The 19,906-nt window shown below is 42.2% G+C and overlaps 1 protein-coding gene across 12 annotated transcripts in view; it reads left to right on the forward strand.

Moving 5' to 3' along the window:
• The window catches only part of Eri3 (ERI1 exoribonuclease family member 3), a 127,768-nt gene that overhangs the window by 653 nt on the left and 107,209 nt on the right, over positions 1-19,906 (forward strand). For 9 of the 12 annotated variants that reach the window (XR_004121026.1, XR_004121024.1, XR_004121025.1 and 6 more), the window contains exons 2-3: positions 1,972-2,047; positions 13,945-14,222. Coding sequence is in view for 8 of the 12 variants with exons in the window: in XM_031378378.1 (XP_031234238.1) it covers positions 1,972-2,047; positions 13,945-14,222 (354 nt within the window). In the remaining 4 variants the exon portion in view is untranslated. The remainder of the gene's footprint in view (positions 1-1,971; positions 2,048-13,944; positions 14,223-19,906) is intronic. The other 3 variants (XM_031378375.1, XM_031378379.1, XM_031378383.1) reach the window with 2 other exon arrangements.

Consider the following 19,906-nt stretch of genomic DNA (forward strand, 5'->3'; position numbering starts at 1 on the left):
AATAAAGTAGAAGAAGATTAAGGAATAGACTACTCCCTCCGCATGCTGGCACAGGCACGCATGTTAGCACTGTACTTCTTTGTAAGTCACAAGCTGTGGGTAATAATGGTGGACAGAGGTGGACAGAGTGGAGAAAGAGCCTTAACCCGGGTAGCTTTTTGTATGCCTTTAATTGCAAATGGTCCAGCAACAGGTGTCTTCTTAAAACAAAGAAAGCATGACTTGGGTTGAGTTCTTGGAAAATGTCAGCTGCTTGACGTTGACCTGGAAGATGCTGGGTATGAGGCCCCTCATCTGGAGATACAGAGTTTGTCCCTCAGGCTGGATTTTGCAATGACTGGGGCCAACAATTGTCTGACCATTTCTGTGGCATGCATTTGCTAGTATATTTCATTGGTTTCCCAGCCTAAGGACAGCAAAGCATGAATCCCATTGGCCAAAGACTAATCTATTTAACTATAGTAGGTTGTGATTGGCCAAATGATTTTTGACTGTTGAGTTTGTACCAGAAAACAGGCTTCATCAAATTCAACTTTATTCTGATTTTATCATACACAGCATACCTTGTTTTAGTGGACTCGGTCTTGGACCTTAAGTATATTATACTCGAATCACCCACCATTTAAAAGCCAATTTATAAACAGTGACCTGGAGTGTGACTCCACTAATGTGTGCCTGTGATCTTGGTTAGAAACCCACTTGGCTGCCTGTCATCGGGGTGCTGCGTGGGGGAAGGGAGCTGCTCGGGAAGTGATTGATAAGGTGTCCTTTATGGATTCTGTGGTGCTTCACTGGAGCTCAGAGCACTTTGGCAACTTAAGCACTCCAAATTAAAAGCTCATTAACAGTTCCTGCCCAAAGATCCTGTAAATAATCTGCTAGTTGGGTCCTGGGGCTTGGCTAAGAGCTCTCCCTTCAACTTGAAATATCCAAATCAAAGGGTTTTTATTCCATTTCATTTTGAAAAGTTTACTCCCTGGTGGAATAAACTGGGGAGTGCCCTGTTCCCAGGGGATCAGGATAGAATAAAGTCTTAAGTGTGTGGAGTGGTAGATGGGATTAATGGTTCCAATCGTAGATGTTTGTGCAGAGGGCTTTGCCAGCTTACAAGAGCATGTCTGTGATTTCCGATCCTCTAGCATATCTGAATTAGGTGATAAATATGATAGATATTCCTTGATGCTTTTTAAAAATGTCTATTTTCAGATGGCCTTGGTGTGTGTAACCCTGGCTGGCTCTTGCACGTGCTGCCTGTGATTGGCTTCCATGATGTCTTGATTTGGGATTTGATTAGCTTGACTTTTTTAGAAGTTGAGGCAGACTTGGAAGTGTTTTGCTTGCATGTATGTCTGTGAAAGAGTGTCAGATCCCGTGGAACTGGAGTTAGAGACAGCTGTGAGCTGTGGGTGCTGGGAATTGAACCCAGGTTCTCTGGAAGAGCAGCTAGTGCTCTCAACCTCTGAGCCATCTCTCCAGCCCAGAAGTATTTTGAAAGTGTTTCCTAGTGTGTGTTTCCATTCTAGTTACTGCCTAGAGATTTGTGGCAATGAACCCTTCTCTTCAGTCCTGGCTCAGTCCCAGTTCCTGAGTTCTGAATATTGCAAGCTTTGTGTCTTTTTCTGATAGGATTCTGAAATTATCTAGTGAGCCACCACTCATGACTATCATTCTTAGTGGAGGCTCACATATTATGAATATTTGGTATTTCTAGAAGATAAATTTCCTTAAGGAGAACACTCTACTAGAGAACATGAAATCTGTGATTCATGTACAAGCTCGTGCACACACACATGCACATGCACATGTATGTAATATTGTTAATAGCATCTGAAAGGTCTGTGGGACCGTTTTCTTTCCACAGTAATAGCTAAATCCCAAAGTTTGAGTTTGTGAGTTTAAGAGCGACCATTAATGAGGATTTAAACCTTGAGTTGAAATATACCTGTTGCAGAGATGTGTGTTTGTCCACAGCATTGGGGCTTTCCAGCTCTCACAGACCCTTCAGCATCTCCAGCTGCCAGTCTTGGCATCTTCGAAGTAAGGAGAGGTGAGAATCCTGTTGCATGATCATGTTTGATGTCTGACTGATTGGGTTTGGTGGGTATGGGATGGGGGCTGATGCAGAGGGTATTTTTCTGTAGCTTCTGGTATGGTAGATAGCATATGCTCAAACTTAGTGAAACAAATTGACTAAAAATCTTTAGAGTAAGAGTTGGAGATGAGTGATCTCGACTCTCCAGTTCTGTCATGAGATTTGCTTTCTCCTCAGTACTGGGGAATGAACCAGCATGCCAGCATGCCAGCACTGAACAATATTCTTGTCTTTCTTTCTTTTTTTTTTTTTTCCTTACTTATGTTTGATCTTAACTAAATTGACCAGATTGGTCTCAGACTTGCAGCCTTCCTGCTTCAAGTTCTAATGACTGGGATTATAAGCATGAACTACCATGCCCAGCCATGATTTTTTTTAATGGACACCTCACAAGTGAGTACCTTGCCTTTAGGGTTACTGAGTAGGGCTGGGATAGCCCTATATTCTGAGAAATACTCATCTTAATTCAACAAGAAGACCACCTCTCATGTGACTGTTGTGATATATTTGACTAAAACCTTTCAGGTTTGGTTTTGAGTTATGTGTCACCCTTGAGTGAATGATTGGTCCCCACTTACTTCCACTTGGACTGACTAAAAAGGTGGGCTTTTGATGATTGACAGCAGGGATTTGGAAGGTGTTTGTTCAGTAACTGAGGCCCAGACACTTTGCTAGTTGTTGGGATTATAGTGGAAAAGCAGACTGCCTATGATACCACAGCTTTATGATCCAGGGGAGAGACAACAGCAGTGCAGCAATGATGGTGCACCTACTAGTGGTGCAGCAAGGGACCACGTTCTCTGAGCCTGCACAAGTGTCCTTACTGTGAACTTGCAGACTCTTGAGGTGGCTTCTCAAGGAATCCACCCCCTTACCTAGAAGTAAATAAACATGCGGAATGAAGTATCAGCTTTGTTAAGTTGGAGGAAGTTCCATTGAGATTAAAAGGCAGATGGGAAATGAAGTAGGAAAGGGGAGCAGAGTCTGGTGCCTTAGAAACTCTAGTGAGCTGGTGGGGTGAGAACAGGTATGTAGAGGGGTAAAAGACTACAGGTTAGCAAGCTTTTCTAGGACAGACTAGAGTAAATTCTTAGGGTTTGTGACTTCTATCTGTACAGCTTGTAATGAGCATCTCAGCAGCTTTGGATGCTGTGAAGGTGAACATGATTGTGCTCTAGTAAAAAATGTATTTATAAAAGCAAGTGGCATCTGGATTTGGTTCATGATCCATCTGGATCAGAACATTAGGAAGACATTAAAAGATTGTAAGCAGCTTAGGGTGGTGGTATACTCCTGTAATTGGTAGGGGAAAGCAGGAGAGTTGCTAATTTAAGGCCAGCCTGTGCTAAAAACAAAGCAGAGATAAAAGGAAAATTAAAAGATTATAATTATGAGGTTTGTGTTGTAGAAAGCTTGTAGTGATATCAGTGTGAAGAGTGGATTGAAAGGGCAAAGAGATAAGGGAGAGAGTGTGAGCATACAGTGAATTAAAATGTTTTGGAAACTATTTTATGTTGAAGGAAGTATGGACTGAATACTTTAAGAGCCCTTGAAGGGATCTTCATTTTAAGGTACCTAGTTTAACAGCTAGGAACTGGCTGTATACACAGAAACTGGCTTGTGTTCCTAAGCTTTCAAGGCAGTGTTCCTCATTCTATATGTCCTACTTGGTCTCTTCTTTCTTTGATTGTAGCGTACTGATAACCCATGTCTGATTTTGTGAAAGTCTGCCAGACTGTGGTGGTGTGTCTCATGCAGAGGGTCCAGTAAAGTTTTGGTTGAGTGTGAAAATCCCACTCTGTCCTTTCCCTCTTTCTTCTTCTTCTTATGAACCCTAATGTATTTGCAGTGATGGAGGAAGGCCTACAGATTTCTGATAGTGATATTTCTGTGACCTCAGACAAGTGACTTAACCCTCTGAGCTTCACTTTGCTGTCTGAAGTGGAGATGGTGGGATTTGAAAGCGTTGTTGAAGGCTTTGAAAGTTTCGGGAGTGAGAAAGCTCCTAGCAGTGTAGTGGTGCCGTTTTGGTGGTGAGGTTTTAATTTTTAGACAGGCTGTCACTGTGGCTGGTCTGGAACACTGTATGTAGACCAGGCTAGCTTCGAGCAGACATAGAGATATGTCTGCCTTTGCCTTCCAAATGTTGAGATTAAAGGCGGGTGCTACTACTAATATTCTGCATAAAAGCAGGAAGCAGTTAAGTGATATGTGCTTTGTCCTCATAAACTCTGAGCTGAAGTTTTCATTGGGTCCATGTGGTGAAAGCGTAGCTGGCCTACAGGATACAGTTACAATGTAAACAGACACATTAAAAAAAATTTTTTTTTTAAGATTTTATTTTATACATGAGTGCTTTATTTGCATGTACACCTGCATGCCAGAAGAGGGCGTCATATCCCATTATAGATAGTTGTGAGCCACCATATGGTTGTTGGGAATTGAACTCAGGACTTTTGGAAGAGCAGACATTGATTGCTCTTAACCACTGAGCCATCTCTCCAGCCCCAAGACACCTTTTTTTTAACTGTGGAAACTGTGCACATGGTAGGAGTTTCATAGGCCCTGTCTTCCCAATGCAGACACACTGTTTTGCTAGCCTGACTCCTGGGGTCATTTATTAGTGTTGTCACATTACTGCCCAACATTCCTGTAAAGTTCCTCTACTCTTCCCTCCCATGGTGGGAAGTGGGGCATGTGCTCTATTTTAGTGTCCTTGCTACCAAGTGAGGAAACTGGGGCCAAAGAAGGTAAAGTTGAGTTGCCCAGGATCACAGTATCAGTAAGGTACTGTTAAAGCTTATGTAGACTTGCCTCCAGATGGAGTAGTGCTAGTTGATTCTCTTCCCTTGAGTGAGAGATGAATGCCCCATCCATGTGTGCTTGGCTGAATCCTGCTTTATCTATTTGGTTCTGTTGGGTTTTATTAGGTGATTTTGAGGACCAGACCTTTTGGGAAGCAGATTCCCTTTGGGTTGTTGTTTTTAGCTTCGTCCTCCTTTGGGGGACATTCCTTGGGGAAGCTTGGGTTAGGAGGGATTGCTTTGATATGTTTAAAATTGTGCCTTGTGCCCCACAGCTACAGGTAAAATCAAAAGGCAGATAATTTATGGGAGTGTCAAAGCTGGCCGCTGGCACCTCAAGAGGCCATTAGTATGCCTGTTCAGACCCTCTGTGTCCTTGCGATTGATTCCTTTCTACATGAGCCTGATTTGGGAAGCTGTAGATCTGTGTGCAGTGATTGGATGTGACAGTCCAAACACTGGTCCCTAAATTAATCCTTTTAATAGTATTCCCACACCAAAGCAATATTCATTCTCCCTCTCTCCCTCCTGCCCCTCCTTCCCCCTCCCCCAGTCTCTCCTTTCCTCCCTCCCTCTTTCCTTCTCTCTCTCCCCCTCCCTTTTTCTTTCCCCCCTCTCCTTCCCTCCTCCTGAGAAGGGCAGAAAGGGAAAGAAGGGATGGAAAGAAGCTAGCTAGCTTTGTTTGGTGTGCTTTGGTTTCTCTTTTCTAGCACATTCTACTTCTAGAGTAGTTGGCATCATGGCTTTGTGCATATTAATTTATTTAGCAAGTCTTTACTTTCTTCATTGTGCCTGGTTCTGTGCTGGGAGTAAAGAAATGAATAGAATATAGTTGTTGCTTTTAGGAAACCAACTGTGTTTCTCAGATTTCCAAAACTTATGTGCCATTTAGATTAAAACTCTATGCTCCTCTTTCAAGCTGTGTGAAATTTTAAAATGCAAAAAAGTACTTGACAAGAAAGTAGTTAGAAAATCTGCTTTTTCTGCATACATGGATGCCTCCGTTTGGTGCACAGGTATGCCTTTGTGGCTGCTATCCATCCTTCCTCGATAAGTCTTTGAAAATTGTTAGTAGCAAAAGAGACAGATAGTGTGTCATCGAATAGTGAGAAGATAAGTCAGAATAAACTCTGCTACTAGGTCACATGGACGCCATTAACTTCATCATGGAGTATCAGAAATCTACGGAAAGGGTGGGATTTAACTGGGTTTTAAAGAAAGTGTTAATTTGCTGGTGAAAAATGGTAGTGCTTTTCTAACATAGAGGGAGCAGCATTTGTCCAGGCCTAGCTTTGTGGAAGGAAACGTCACATCTGGGGACCTGAGCAAGAGCTGCCTGTTTCTCCACCTCTTTAGAACTTCTCACTCTGTAAGAGGGAATAGTCACACCTCTGCCAGTGTGTATGGGAAGAGACTTTGAGGTCTGTGCACCACACTGCAGTGGTTCTAATCCATGGTGCCCACCATTGCTGCTTTGTGCTCAAGGTCAAATTGTATTTTTAAAAAATAGAATAAATCTCTCTCTCTCTTTCTCTCTCTCTTTCTCTCTCTCTCTCTCTATATATATATGTATATATATACATGTACATACATATATGTATAAAATTATGTATAGGTAGTTATATTTTATATATATATATATATATATATATATATATATACATACATATACAAAACTGGTTTAGATTTCATTATTGCTTAAGGTTATTTTTGCATAAAAATCATACCTTACACCGGGTAGTAGTGGTGCACATCTTTAATCCCAGCACATGGGAGGCAGAGGCAGGTGGATTTCTGAGTTCGAGGCCAGCCTGGTCTACAGAGTGAGTTCCAGGACAGCCAGGGCTACAGAGAAACCCTATCTCGGAAAAAAAAAATCATACCTTACCTCAAAAGAAGAATTAAAGTTAATATGAATTATTAGTCCTGTAAAATTGTGAAATCAGTCAACTAGGGAAATAAGACCTTTTGGACAAGAAAGAGGAATGTAGAGTCAACAAAAAATTGAATGCTGTGAGCCTCAGTTTCTCATGTGTAGGACAGGAATACAGTTACTGTTTTACTTGATTGTTAGAGGATTAAATGAGGTAAAATATGTAACTTACCAGCATAGTGCCTGGCCTGTAACAGGTTTTCACAAAAGTATTTTCCTTTCTTCCTTCTCATGTGTTGACAATAGTAACTCCCTTTGAGCATGTAGTGGTATGCAAAACACTATGTGCATTGGATGGTTGATGTGAACCAGGAAAGATACGGGGGTGTTAGTAACAAGAATGTATAGTAGAGTTAGGGCTCAAATGTAGGTTTGTCTAATATTTTAGTAACTATAGCGTTATGACCCTGCTCCAACGCTAGCTTACTGTCTAGAATCGAAGGATTTAAACAGCTTTGGATACCTCTGTTGTGTATATGTGTCTGCAAAGAGGGTGGGGGGAAGGAGTATTTATAGGGTAGCTATCTTTCCTCATCTCTAGCTTTGTCCATCCATGTTGATTAGGAAGGAAGGTTTGTCATGGAGAGAGAGGTATCTGGTGTACAGGACTTTGTGAAGAGACGTTGTTCAGCTCTGGCTTCTAGAAGGAGTTTGTAAGTGGGAATGGCTGGTGGTTTAGCCAACAGCAGGCAGATAGATCCTCAAGAATTGCCTTTTGGGTTTCCTTGAGCTGCTGAGATGGCCTGATTGATGTATGTTCTCAGAATTTGTGTTCCTGACAGCTTTTGGTGACTTCAGCACTGATGATGGTTTGAGAGGTCTTTCTGATGTCAGAGAGCTCTGTTACGCCTGTCTGGAAGAAGTAAGCCAGGGCAGAGATGGGGTATGGTGAAGAGTGTTCCGTTGAAAAGAGGACCCTGTTAGAGTTCCTGCTGCTTCCTGCTCTGGACCAATCAAAAAAGTTGCCAGGAATTTCAGGCTTGTATATAACATGTAGCCATTAGCAAACCGGCCAGAGTGCTTGGGTCCTTGTCTCTTCTGGTAGTGGAGAGAAGCTTGGAGGTGAGTGTGCGGCCTGCTTCTTGCACTGGAGTGAGCAGTGCTATTGGAGTTAGAGCCTTGGGTTCTGTTCTTTCTCCTCCTCTCTCCTCTTCCCTCCCTTTCTCCATTCTTTTCTTTGAGACAGGGTCTCACTGTGTAGCCCTAGCTGACCTCCAGCTCAAAGAGATCTGCCTATCTCTCCCTCCAGCAGGCTGAGATGAAGGGTATGTGCCATCATGCCTGGCTATTTTTTCTTTCTTGTCTAGTGAGTCTAGGGTATTCCTTTCCTCTTGCTGGGCTTCTCCGTGTCTGTCTGTCTGGCCTGCCTCTGTCAGCCTATTAAATTTCCTTCCTTTTTGATTGTGATTTTCCTACAAGTACTCTGGCAGTAAAGGCCATTCATTCAATTGAGTAGTATGACTTTTGAAGGCATACAGTTTATTTACATGTTTCCCAGGCTAATTTTAGCTGCCTAAGTCAAAACCTGGGAAAATAGATTCCAGATAGGTATCTTTGTTGTTTCTGTGACTCAGGAATTTGAGTATAATTGCTAAGATCATCCTAAGACAAGGGTCTTTCCCCAGACCGGGAAGCTGAAGCATGGCAGTCAGGTTCTTGAGTCAGTTGGTCTCAGTACCCGCCTCTGGCATCTTGGAACGTCTTTGGAATGTAGTTCTGTCTCCCAATCTGATTTTGGTGGCGTGCATTAGATCTAGAGATGGCGTTGACCTACATGCTCCCAGAGATTTCAAGTGTATGTGGCTGGGGAAGTGGAATGGTAGGTAGGAGACCCCATGTTTCCTGATAGGCTTCCCAGCTTGTCCTATCTCTGAAGCTCTCCCAGCCAGTGTGTGGATCTTGAAGGATGACCTCCTCCCTCCCTCCTTTCCCTTTCCAGTAATGGAGGCTATAAAATGTCTATTTACCCAAGACACCAGAACGACTCCTCTGTGGTTCCACTAATCTGGTGATTTGGTGCTTCTTTGGTCTCTCAGGTAAATACAGATTGAGTCTTTTTATAAAGGCATATTATTTCCCTCATTAAATGTGTGTCTTGGCACATGTGTTATTTACCTGATAGACAGTAATGGCTGCAGAGGAACCATTGGTGTCTGTTGTGTAAATACTCTGCACAGAGACCATCCTCCAGGGGCTATGGCGCAGGCCTATTTCTCCAAATCGGGCTGGCCTCAGGGCAGTCCCTATTTACCCCTCCCTGTCCCCATCGGGGAGCTGATCCCTTCATTTTGAGATGAAAGTCATTCATTTATTCTTTTGCTATAGCCTGCTTACTACTTTTTAATTTGCTATTCAGAAAGGATGTTTGAGACTAAATGTGAATAAATCTTGGTCTCTGACTAAAAATACAGAAAATCATGAATTCTTTTGAGTTCTTCCCCTCCACCAGATACCAAAATCCTTGTTGATGTTGGAGCTATAGACTTAAATTCTGCACACTTGTAACTAATGTATAAAGACATCAGTGGAAGAGAAATCCTCAAGTTGCTAGCAGACTTGAGAGCAGGCTGGATGCAGTTGCAGGAACTGCGGGGTGTTTCTGAGAGTCAGTGTGGGCTGTGGGGCCACGCGTGGCAGAGGGAGAGTTACAGGGTGCTGAGTAGTGAGTTCCCACTGGGGACTCAGTGGCCTTGCGGCTGAGCTGTGATTCTGTGAGAATGGTCTTGTCTTTTTTTTTTTTTGGAGAATATTTCTCATATTCTGTTTTGTTTTTAAAGCCATATTGCACATGGATTTTATTTATTTAATTTACTCTGCTAGGGATTGAACCTTCTGCATGGTAGACAAGTACCCTACCACAGAGCTACACTCTTAGCCTTACACCTGGATTTATTTTATTTTATTTTATTTTAGATTTACTTATTATTATAAATAAGTACACTGTAGTTGTTTTCAGACAGCACCAGAAGAGGGCATCAGATCTCATTACGGGAGGTTGTGAGCCACCATATGGTTGCTGGGATTTGAACTCAGGACCTTCGGAAGATCAGTCAGTGCTCTTACCAACCATCTCACCAGCCCTTACACCTGGATTTTTAAAAGTCTTTTTGTTTTTTTAAAGTTGGAAACAACCTAAATTTACATAAAAATTGGAAGTACAATACAAAGCTTTCTTTTCTGAACCATTTGAAGATTAAATTCCTGAACTAATGTCCCATTATTAAGGATACTTGATGTGTATTTTCTATAAGCAGGACCTTTCTTACCTAACTACAATACAACTATCAAAATGAGACAATTAACATGGATATGTTAACCTCTATCTAGTTCACAGATCCCATTCAAGTTTTGTTAATTGTCCCAGGAATGTCCTTTGTAGCAAAAGGGGATTGTTGATAATTGTGGGTTGCACTTAGTTACTGTGTGGATTGTTCCTCTGTTAGGGTTTGTTTGCTAGTTCCTTACAGGTAGGCTTATATTATGCCTTTTCATCAGGAATATCAGAAATGATTCTTTGTTCTCATTATATCCTTTCAAGTGGCGTGAATTTTGATTTTCCCATTATTGATACTTTTTTGGGATGGGGGGGAGGGTCTTACCATGTAGCCCTTGGTTGGCCTGGAGCTCACTGTATAGACCAGGTTGACCTTGTGTTTCTGTCTCAGCCTCCTGAGTGCTGGTATTAAAGGTGTGTGCCACCACATCTAATAGTAATGCTTATTTTTGACCAGTTGTGTAAGATGATGTCTGCTCATCTTTTCCATTTTAAAATTTCTTCTTGTAGTAACTAATAAGGGTTCTATGGAGAAATACATTGAAATCATTTTTGATTCCCTCCCTAGATTTTAGTTGTATTTATTAAATCTTTATGGACTCATGGTTTCCAAGCTTATTCATTGTAGTATAATTTACCACCATCTTTTTGACCAGCAGGAGTCCCCTCAGGGTGGCTTTCGAGTACCTTTGATTTGTTTCTATTATTGTTTGAGAATGCCTTTCCTTTCTTGTAGGGTATCTTAGGCTCATCTTGTACTTTTCTAACCATTTCTCCAGGGAAAATGGTTCCTGTAGTGGACAGTGGTATTTGGAAGGCACTGGTGTGTTAGGTGTGCTCATTGCTGTGCTCATCCTTAGTGCTAGAGTGTGCATCTGTAGCTATGTGTGTGCGTGTAGTCATACTTCTATTTATATCTATATTGTATATCTATATCTTCCATGCCTATACCAGAAATCATGATTCTTACTGTCAATATCACACAAACAATAAAACAATACCACAGGTTTTATCTTTTTTTCTGTGTATGTGAAAAACCTGGTTTCCATTATCCTTTTTGTATGCATATCCTTTTTGTATTACTAACTTTTGTAACTATTTGGTTGTGTCTGGCCCTTTACCCCTCCCTAAGGAGTGCCTTTTTTGGTCTTGCCCTTGAATCTTACTAGATTCCTTTTGGCATGTGCCTGCCTTAGGCTCTGACATGGTATATATAGTACACCTTGCCACCTCTACCTGGATCCCCTTCTCACCTGCCTGGGTTCTTACCCTTTCATCTAAGACCCTTCTGCTTCTCCCAACTTCAAATGATGTAGATATTTGTGTTTCTTTACTCTAGTTAACAGTTTTAGAATTGAAGCTTTTACAAAGAGAAGAAAAAGCATTACCTACTGTCCTTTGACTTAATCTGAATTTGGCTATTAGGAGGGCAGTTTGGAACCCGGTTAGTATTGATATGAGGAGGCCTGACTTCTTAATGCCTGTTTTTATATATTTCTATAGATATAGGTCTTTTGCTTGCCTGCATGTATGTCTATGCACCATGTTCATGCAGTGTCTGCTGAGGCTAGATGACATCCAGTCTCCTGGGATTGGAGTTATGGATGGTTGTGAGCTACCATGTGGATGCTGGGATTCAAACTCAGGTGCTCTGGAAGAGTATCCTGTACTCAAATGCTGAACTGTCTCTCCAGGCCTTAATGTCTGTTCTTAAGACTTCTTCCAAGTGGTCCTTCCTGATGTGTATGAAATCAGATAAGAAAACCTAGCCTGTAAACAAGGTGGCCCTCTACCTATCATTGTGTTATCCAAGGGAGGACAGAGTATGATATGTATATTTTGCCCTTTGGGAGGTCTAAAGAATTATAGGAATGTAGAAGACAACTTTGTAAGCATTGTTCACTGAAGGAAGAGCCAGTTTCATAGTGATAATAATAAGCTAGTAACTTTCTGAGTCATTATGCACTAACACTGCCCTTGGTATTTTACCCCTGTTCTCATTCCATTCTCACTTTAAAAGTAGAAGTAGATACTCTTATTATTATCATTGTATAGGCAGGGAATTGAAGAATAAAGCATGCCCATGGTGTCATGGCTAGTAAGTGCTGAAGTCAGAGCAGAAACAAGACAATTGCTTATAGTATATGGCAGGCAGAGTCTAGTTGATTTATATGATTTATATACTATTTATCCTATAGACACATTAAGAGTTTCAAAAGTCTTTCTTCCTGGCTCAATTGGCTAAAAGAGGTCTAAGGTCCAGAAGGACTTTGCTTCTAAAAGTGAATGGATAATGGAACCATTATCATCTTGTCAATGAAGTTTTCCTGGTACTGTTGATGAGTGAGTGATAGAATGGACTTATTTTGGGACTCTGGTTTTCAAAGGGACATTGGTCCTTTTGCCTTTGCAAGAGATTACATAGTGAACTCAAGTTTGCCTTTTTCTCCCTGGACTATGAGTTTTGGGGTAGGTGTAAAGCAATGGTAAAAACAAGTGCTGTGCTTGTGTAGGAGCCATGGAGAATCCTTTCCAGTCTTCATGTAATCCTATATTTCATGTGTCAAAATAGAATATACACTAGTATGTATCCTAGTAGATACCAGGCAAGTGATCATGTTTTTCAGTGAGTCAGGAGAGAGCTGGGAGGAGAAGTTATCCTTGGCATTATACTCTTGTTCAGGTGACAGTGACCCCATTGTACTGGAGTGTGCTCCATGTTTCATAGGGTGTTCTCCTCCTACCCTACGTGGAGAGACAGTGTCTACTAGTATAGCTAGTCAGAGGCAGCCTTTGGCTCTGTTGGCATGTGGCATTAGGAAGCATTAACTGATGGCAATTTGTATATGAAAAGTAAGATTTCTTGTTTGAGAATTAAAGTTTAGGGAAATTTTCATATTGAGTTTAATGTGGGGAAGGACACATTCCTACATATCTGCCTTGTTTTCCTCTCTCACAGATCGGGTTATTTGTGAGTAAAACATAGGCTTTGATTTTTCTATTTAGTTAACCCTCAGAGGAAGCCAGATATTGTGTAAATTTAAAGGGAAAATGATTCAGGTTTTTTTTTTCTGTACATGTTCCCTCAGAAAACTTTACTAGACTTTTAGAAATACTCCCATTACTGCCACATCTGGGTTTTCTCTTTCCCCTTCCTATTTAAAAGGTCTCATAGTTATCCAGGGCCTCTAGGAGAAAGTAAGGCCCAAGACTGCAAATGAGAAGGCCTGAGGCTATTGCCAGCTGTGCTGTGCAGTTCCCCTAGGGTGCTACTTACCAGTGTGGATTGGAAATCATCAGAACGTCATCAGCAGAATCCCCTGGGATTGATTTCGTTGGCTTTCATGCTCTCTTGAAGGTAGAGGGCATGTGGAGATTTCAAGTCACAGGCACATGAGCCAGGTACAAATGATGTATAAGAGAGCTGAAGAGAGTTTTCAGGGAAGTGAGTGTGCTTCTAGGCCTCATAGTGCAGTTGGTCACCTCAAATAAAGTTAGCTGTTGCCACCTGAGAAGTGACTGCAGAAGTCCTCTCGGCTCTCTTTTGAACTAGTGCTCCATTTACCAAGGAAGCTAATTTTGTGTGTTGGCTTTGAGAAAGCTCTGGGAGACAGTTATAGTAATAATATTGCAGGTGCTGGTATTAGGATCTTAAACTTTTGTAACAAAAACCATGATTTAGAAAAGGCCTGGAACGAGTGGGGAGTGGCTCAGGCTGCATGGAAATTGCTGAAGACTGGATGGAACAGGGCTACAGTGGGAGGGAAGTAACCCAGGCTCTCTGTTTTTGTTTTTGTTTTTTTGTTTCGTTTTCTTTTTCTTTTAACTTTCCTTCCCTAAGTTTTAGATGCCTCTGGATGTTCAATGCTAGCACCTTTACAGACTGGAGCAGCTCGATTTTCTTCATATTTACTTTCAAGAGCAAGAAAAGTGCTGGGCTCCCACTTATTTTCTCCCTGTGGTGTTCCGGAGTTCTGTTCCATATCCACCAGAAAGCTGGCGGCCCACGGCTTTGGCGCGTCAATGGCGGCAATGGTGCCCTTCCCTCCCCAGAGGTATCACTACTTTTTAGTGCTGGACTTTGAGGCCACATGCGACAAGCCACAGATTCATCCTCAGGTAACTGTTGTATCATTGCTTCAGAAAAGGTTGGGTGGGCAAGAGGGAGGGAGGACAGTCTTGTTTTTTTGGGACCCAGAGTTTTCGCATATCTCATGGCTTTGTAGGTTGGTTACACGTGCGCTAGGGCAAGGCAGAACTGTGCAGTATCTGTGGAGAACTGGATACATTGTTTCTTCCTAGACTTAGCTTTTGGGAATCAGAATGCTGCACTCCCAGCCTTCCTGTTTCTGTGGGTTCTGTTGTCCTTTCTTCCTGCCATTGCTGTGTGTCTTTTTAAGGAGTACGGTTGTAGTCAGCTCCTGCGGGGACCTTACCTCCTGGTGTTAACACTTACCCTGATTCATAGATGACCCTATCTCATCAGTAGAACGTAGTAAGAGACAGTGTGTGATGAAGGTCACAGGCTAGAGTAGAAGAAACTCTAGTCTGCTTTGCTCCTTTGGATCATTTGCTCTGGCAGAAGCCAGCTAACACATACTCGGACACTCAGACAGTACTGCGGAGAGACTCCCATGCATAGAAACTGAGGCTGTAATCCAACAGCCAACACTGCTTTACCAGTCATGTTAGTGACTGTAGTAGTGAATTTGACAGCCTTAGCCAGGCCTTCTGATGACTACAGCCCTAGTGGAAATCTGACTTCAACCCTAGGAGATGCCCTCAGCCAGCCAAGCACCTACCACATCCTTACTCACAGAAACTGTGACAGAGAACATTTGGTTCTTAATGCTTTAAAGCCACACATTTGGGAATTTTTTTTTCTTTATAAAGTATCTCACAGTATTGATCAGAGTGTCCTTGAACTCACTCTTTGAACTTGCCATCCTACCAAGTGGTAGGATTATAGGTGTGTACTCCTATACTTGGTTTAGTGTAATTTGTTAAGTAATGTTAGAGAATCTGAACAGGTACCATTGCTACTCTGTTGGAAAGGAAAATGTCTTTGCTTTTCTTCCTTGCAAACAAAGACCTTTGTATACAAAGACCTTTTATCTTTTAAGGTGCTGTCTTTAGGGAGCTTGGATTGGTAGCAATGAGGTACCTATGCTGTGTATGTGAGGGATGGTTGAATGCCAGTGTGGTAGCTGATTGTAGTGTGGAGACTCAGGTGTGCATGGCTCTAAGATGGCAAGTCCTGCAGTGCTTAGGTTAGTGTGTAAGTTTGGAATATGCAGATCGATTGCTTTGGGAGAGTAGCTTTCATTAGGAGGCCAGAGGGGGAGACCTCACGGTTGGGGCTTGGGAGGCAGAGACCACTGGGGACCACAGAAACATGACTCCATTTCTTATGGTTAGCCTTTCTCTCTGGGCATTCTGCTGAGTGTAGGTTGTTTTGCCTGTCCAGGTGCTACACCCTCTTTCCTTCCCTCTTTCTTCTTTCCTGTTTGTTGTTAAAGTAGAGGCTTGCCTCTGGGGCATTGGAATCTGGCCTGCTAGACAAGGACGCTGCCTAAGGGAAGGAATTTTAGGTCGAATTAGATTGAAGGGACTGTTTGGGAACAGTCCAAGCTACACTTACCTTTTGTCTCCTGCTCTTGCTGTGTGGGAGAGCTGAGTGGTTGGATGGGAATTCTGGTTGTGGAGTCTTTTGAGTTGCAAATCCAGGATGCACATTCTAATGTCCCATATTATTTCCCTTATAGATTAAGTTTCAGTCTAGAGCAAGCCCTGTGGGTGGTGACTGTAAATCTAAGACACCTATGTTACTTGTGCTTCATCTTTATCTTCTTTGGATCTCCATAATTGCTTGCTTGGCACTTCTTCTTGGCATTTGCTGCTTCCTGGAGCATGCTTTTGTATATGTGCTTCTTAGCTTTCCTCTTGGATTGTAAGCTCAGCAGTTACTAGCTCTGTTTGCCTGTCCTGTGGAAGGTCTTGCTAGTGTTCTTGAAGTTGGAACCTGATTTATGTCTCCAGTTTGCTTGGTCAGTGTCATCTTTTGTCTCTCTTTCAAGGGCATGTCTGTCTGTGTGTCCATCGTCACACTGAAGATATTATTATGCAGCAGGAATTTAAGTCATCTATGTTACCAACTTGCTTCCCAGACTTAGGTGCTGAGGGTTTTCATGGCCCGCACTGGGTAAGGAGCTTGGCGCTTGTTTATGAGGCTCTGCATCTAAGTAAAGACTATTCCAGGATCTGTGAACCCTGATGATGTTACTCCAAGGGCACTTAAGGTGCATCATTAGCTAAGCACCAGCTGTTGCTTTAGAGAACTTGGAGAGAGGCATTTGCTGTCTTGCTTATCTTGAGGAGGGGAATACGAATGATCTTGGAAATTATAGACCTGTTAGTTTACTGCAATACCAGAGAAGATAGTTGACCTGTTCGTCAGATAATCAATCAGCAAACAGCTAGAAGAATGTGGGGTACTGAGTAATAACTTACATGGGTTTCTGAAGAAGAGCAAATCCTGTCAGATCAATCTAACTTCTTGGTGTGACAAAGTGATGGATTTGAGTGGGTCTAGGGAAAGTGATAAATGTAATGCATCTCAACTTCATTAAGCCTCTGCAAGGCTGCCTTCAGCGGGTAGGTAGGCAGGCTAGCTCGGGCCAGATATGTATATTCTCTGGACTTCTCTAGACCACCCTCAAGAAAGGGATGGGGAGACCAAGATCTGTTACTAATTGCAACTTAAAGTCCCACTGCATTTGGGGGAAGGAGAATCTTAAAGGTTTCTAGGTCTCAAAGGTTTCTTGATTCTGATAGAATTCAAAGGAAACCTGGAAGGTGGGTGAGAGAAGTTTTTAGTCCCAGATATGATAGTACTTGTGTAGGTGGCTGTCGGGCAGGCTCTCATCAGAGCCCCTGCTGCCTAGGTAAATTGTCAGCAAGGGAAGTGATGAAACTGGAAGAGCTCATAGTAGAGGGACAAAAATGACTGTAGGCAAAAAAAAAACCAAGCCTAATAAGAGAGAAAATAAGCGGAAAATAGTTTAGTCCACTAGTTTCTTATTCTTAGTAAATGTGTTAATACCTTTCTCTGTATTTTAACAAGTGCCACAAAAACTCCACCCAGATTTAAGTGGAAGGAGGAAAGATTGAGATTGTGGTAGGAAGAACCTTCCAAAAGAAAATCAACCACTAAACTGTAATGCGCCTTCTTTCAGAGTGTGAGATAGCTATTTTGTGACACACTTTTTATGGAAAAACCCTGCATGTGTTCCAGGGCTAGAACTAGAACTCTTCCTGATTGGCTCTTTTGCTTTCAGTACTCCAAGATCTCTGCACAGATCACTTCTAGATCTTTTAGACCCTAAAATTTAGAGCATGACATACTTTCCAGGTATGTGAGGCGGAAACAAGTTATGGCCCAGGAAGGACCTGTTGTTTGGAGGCTTGGTGTGGGGTTCATTTCTCTTACCTCTCGTTTTCAAAAGTCTCGTCAGCTTACTGAGACTATTTTAAAGGAATACCTCCGTGAGAAACTAATAGTTGTATGCTCTGTTGTGCTTGAATGTGTAACAATATTGGTTATAAATACAGTAAAACATCTGGTATTTTCAATTTGTCATCTTTTTTTGCTGGTTATTTTTGTACTTTGTTCAAGTAAGTGAAACTGGACTTGCTTGGTCCACTCCATTTGGGGGAATTGGTTTGCTAGTAATAGGTTTTCATGTTGTGAGTTTTGTGCTCATGTTTTATGTGTTTCTATTTAGATTAACATGATAAGTATTAATTTAATATGAGACTTTTTCATTGGAAAACCTTTTTTCTCTCAAGTGTTAATTTCGATGATTTAAATTTCAGAAATGTGGGTTTTTTGCTTGTCTTAGGAATTGCCTTTTGATACAGAAGTAAATTTTTATCTGATTTAAGGGAACAGTGGCTCCTTTGTCCTCACTAGCAGGAGCTTGCTTTGCTCATTTGGTGCGGATGTGCATGATGTGATGGTTGTTGTGACCCTGGGGCCCAGAGAGCAGCCTGAAAGCTTTAGTGGCTCTTTAATTGTGCATCTTTAACCTCAGGGCAAGTTCTCTCACCACCTCAGTGTTCAGAGGAGACCAAAGCAAATGTGAGTGAGGAAAATGAGGAATAGGCCACAGCTTGTGGGAAGATGAAGTAACCTCCGCTGTCTGCATGGCTGGGAAGGGAGGGGTAGGTAGGACAGCTCTCTCTGTGGGCAGTTAAGTCCTGGTGCTGCCTAGCCTCGCCAGTCCCTTAGCTTTCTGGGTAGTCTTTTCTCTTTTCTCCAAAGCAGTCCTGTCTACTGTTTTCTTCTCATCTGTATTTAAGTGCCCATAATGTTAGAACAATGGCCTGTGGGGTTGAGTTTTCTAGCCTTTGGTCTTTGCCCATTGCCCTCCACCCTCACCTCCCTTCAGAAACCTTTGAGAGAGATTATCTGCGTTTGAGTTAGAATTATGACCAAATGAGTTTCCCTTGTGTAGAAAATTGTGCAGATCTTGGGTTTATTTGAAGGGCAGGATAGGGGACAGGGGTGGTGGTGACTGAGGACTAGAACTATACAGAAGAAAGACACTTGAAGTATTTCAGTAGGACCTGGAACTGGCACCATTACTGGTCTTTTGTGAAAGAGACATTGTAGAAAAGTTTACAGGAAATTGGTTTAAGATCACTATAAGTCAAACTGTATTGATTCCCTTTCTCCTTCCTTCAAGGCTGAAAGACTGCCCCCTCCCTCCAAGAATTGTTCTTTGCTTTGTAATTGCCTTCTTGTTTTTTGTTTTTGGTTCTTTTGGTTCTCAAAGTGGTCAAAAAGAAAGTACCCTATAGAAAAAAAAATACCCTTTTCCCTCCTTTCCTGTTAATTTGCTGTGTTTGCAGCTTCTCCATGTGGGAGGGTCTAGGCCCACTTTCTAGCAGGGCTCAGTTGTTAGATTTGGTTCCCTGTGTTCAGCCTCGGTCAGCCAGCATTTTTTCTGTACAAACAGGCGAAAGACGCTGATGCTATTCTAAACTGGGAAATGAAATGCAAAACCGACGTTAATGTAACATTATGGCTGAGATTAAATGCACCAAAATCAGGAAATTCAAAGTTATGCTTCCCCCAGCAACTATAACTCAGCCTCATCTGGCGTGTGTAGTATTTTGTGTTAGTGTGGATGGTGTTATATGTTAAGACATTAAAGTTAACACCATAAGCAGAGCACAAAATGCTTGAGGGGCTGAGTTATGACGACTCTGTGAGCTGTAAGTGTTCTTGCACAGGCTCCTGACTCCTCGATAATTTTTTTCCCTGCCCATCAGAACAATTATTGCCTTTCTTTTCAGTTATATTTCTGCTTTAGCACATCTTTTCCAGGGTCACCATAAATGAATTCCACTATTGGTGGCCAGTAATTGTAGGGAGAATGGGGTGGCCCACTGGACCCTTTTGTTCTTTTGTCACTGCCTCCATAAAAGTGGTGCCCCCTGCCCCCCAATCAGCCTGTTGTTTCCTTGTGGTCCCTATATATAGGGATGGGCCCCATCCTGACTCCCTGTGGCTCCTCACTAGTGCTCCCTGAATGGGAACAAGCTTCACTGTGCCTTGGCTGTGTTGTAATTCCGTGTGAAAGCCAAGGGGCCCCTTTTTATTTAGAGCAGACATAGCGATGTAGAAGTAAAATATACATTTCAGGAATGGAGCACTGATGCATGGTGGTGCTGCCTTGTGTGGTTGGCATAGCAGAGACAAGATGGACATGGGTTTATTTGCTCTCTTCAGATTGCTT

The sequence above is a fragment of the Mastomys coucha genome, unplaced genomic scaffold (genome assembly GCF_008632895.1).
Source record: "Mastomys coucha isolate ucsf_1 unplaced genomic scaffold, UCSF_Mcou_1 pScaffold18, whole genome shotgun sequence".
Taxonomy (NCBI): Eukaryota; Metazoa; Chordata; class Mammalia; order Rodentia; family Muridae; genus Mastomys; species Mastomys coucha.